The sequence below is a fragment of the Galeopterus variegatus genome, unplaced genomic scaffold (genome assembly GCF_000696425.1).
Source record: "Galeopterus variegatus unplaced genomic scaffold, G_variegatus-3.0.2 Scaffold3802, whole genome shotgun sequence".
Taxonomy (NCBI): domain Eukaryota; kingdom Metazoa; phylum Chordata; class Mammalia; order Dermoptera; family Cynocephalidae; genus Galeopterus; species Galeopterus variegatus.
The window spans coordinates 26,183-28,717 of NW_007729913.1; the positions used below are offsets into that span (position 1 = coordinate 26,183).

General features: G+C 40.0%; 1 protein-coding gene across 1 annotated transcript in view; it reads left to right on the top strand.

The window, feature by feature from the left end:
- Nucleotides 1-1,940, top strand: part of GLYATL3 (glycine-N-acyltransferase-like 3) — a 17,296-nt gene extending 15,356 nt beyond the window's left edge. The window contains exon 5 of the mRNA XM_008586021.1: nt 775-1,940. Coding sequence (XP_008584243.1) covers nt 775-1,201 — 427 coding nt within the window. The 3' untranslated portion in view covers nt 1,202-1,940. The remainder of the gene's footprint in view (nt 1-774) is intronic.
- Nucleotides 1,941-2,535: the final 595 nt, after the last annotated feature.

The following is a 2,535-nucleotide window of genomic DNA, read 5'->3' on the forward strand; positions in this document are numbered from 1 at the left end:
TCAGAGTTTATTTAAGCAAAGAATGATTCATGAATTGGGCAGCACTCAAAACCAGAACAGGTTAAGAGAGCTCCAGCTCACAGTGGGCAAAGACCTGTTTTAGGCCTGACACAGAAGCAAAGTAGAGAAATCATCTTATTGCCAAAGTGAGGTATCTGCTTTATGTGGGCATGGTATGATCATCCTGCCTGCGACTGGCTGAAGCTCAGCTGCTTATGCTTGGCTGAAACTTAGCTGTTTGTTATACCCCTTAGGTTTTGGTTTGTTTACATACTAAGTTAGGTCTTTGTTATACCCCTTAGTTAGGTTTTGGTTTGTTTACATACTAAGTTAGGTTATACTTTGTTACCTCAGTACTCAAGGTGTTTGTTATACCCCTTAGGTTTTGGTTTGTTTACATACTAAGTTAGGTTATACTTTGTTACCTCAGTACTCAAGGTATGAGGCAATGTTAAGTTGATTTAACAACTTAAATATGTTATGTTATGTTATGAAGCTGATGTAACAGAAACACCTAATCTGTACTGAAGACAAAACAAGTGGACATAATATTAGAAGGAAAGATTTAAATTTGTTGTAATAGTATTTTGTCTTATCAGAAATTAAACCCTGAAAGATGCTTGTAAGTAGGGAATAGTGGATTCTAACTCATTGAAAATGTTAGACACTGACTCAGGGACAGTTTTTCACACTGAATCAGTATGAAAACAGAAGCAGTTATTGACAGTCATATGATTCAGAGTTCATATTTTATTTGATGTTGTTTTCTTGTAGAACAGGGTCTTCCCCACGACTAACCTATCTGAGTGTTGCTGATGCTGATCTACTCAACCGGACTTGGTCACGGGGCGGAAATGAACAGTGTCTCCAGTACATTGCCAACCTCATCGCCTGCTTCCCCAGTGTGTGTGTGCGTGATGATAAGGGAAACCCAGTCTCCTGGTCTATCACAGATCAGTTTGCCACCATGTGCCATGGCTATACCCTGCCAGAGCATCGCAGGAAAGGTTATAGCCGGCTGGTGGCCCTCACGCTGGCCAGGAAGTTGCAAAGCCGGGGATTCCCCTCCCAGGGAAACGTCCTGGATGACAATGTGGCATCGATAAGCCTCCTGAAGAGTGTCCATGCTGAGTTCTTGCCTTGTCGTTTTCATAGGCTTATTCTCACCCCTGCAACATTCTCTGACCAAGCCCACCACTAGCCCAGTGAAACTAGAGGAATTTTCTTACTCTCCATGAACACACACACTCTTAGCTGCCAGTGAGGTAAGAGTTAAAACTGGAGTTAAGAGAATCTTGGGTTGTTGAAAAGGATCTGGAGAAAACATCCAGGATCAGACTCAGAAGCCTTAATTCTTCCCATTGTAGGTTTCTGCAGTAAATATCTGTTAGGGGTCAGGGGTAGCTGTGGCTGAGAGCAGAGGATGATTTCCTCCCTTAGGATCCATGGTAGGAAAAAAGGTTCTAAAACCAGCAGTTGTTAGCATTGTAGCAGAAATGACTGTATGAGAACAAATGATTTAACACAGGAACTTGTGGCTGCTGCTTTATTATTGCTGCTTGGACTCCTGCTCTGTATTCTCACAACACACTGCTCCATACTGCCCTAAACACTCCCCTGTCCCCACTGCTATGTCTCACCAACCTCTCTTTCTACCACCTCTGCCCCAAGTTCCCTGCAGGATATGCTGCTTTTTCCCTTTTAATTACTGGCTCTCCACTTTTGCCTATGATTCTAGCCTGTAGTTCTCCCCTGGGAATGTCCAAATGCAGTGGTTCTCACATTTTAGTGTTTATCAGAATTACCTGGAGGGCAGGTGGCAACACAGATGACTGGGCCCCTCTCTCCTCCATAGTTCTTGATTCAGGAAGTATGAGGTAAGGCCTGAGAATTTGCATTTCTAATAGTTTCCCACCACTGACTTACTTTGGATGGATAAAGATGTGAGCACTTTAATGTTATAAACAGATGATGTCAGCATAGGACTAGACCTTCTATAACCTATTTCGGCCCCCTTGTTTATAATCTCTCTCAAAAGAAACTAAGATTCATATATAGGTGTGTATACAACATATAAACACATATACGTACACATTTATATAGAGATTCCATTCGTATTTTCTATATGCATATACATATACTCATAGAACTTCGAAAAGATAATAAACTTTAACTTCTCATTACATATGAAGAATTTGGGGACCAGGGAAAATAAATGACTTCTTCAAGATTATATTATATATAATCAGTGCTGGAGGCCAAGCCAGAATGCTGTTGTTTTGATTTCAATCTGTTCTTTTCACTAAATCATGTACCCTTTTTATAAGGAAAATTTAAATGCTTAAATAATTAAATTAATACTTTTATTCTTTTGTCCTTGTCATTATTTGTTTTTAATTTGAGCTCCAGTTGCTTGTGTATATATATCTTTCAAGGACAGTAAAGGAGGAGATATACATCACAAGCTGTATTCTCCATTTGCAATAAAAGCAGGCATAAACACAATGTTTGGATTTGTCTAGTCTGTATAAAGTT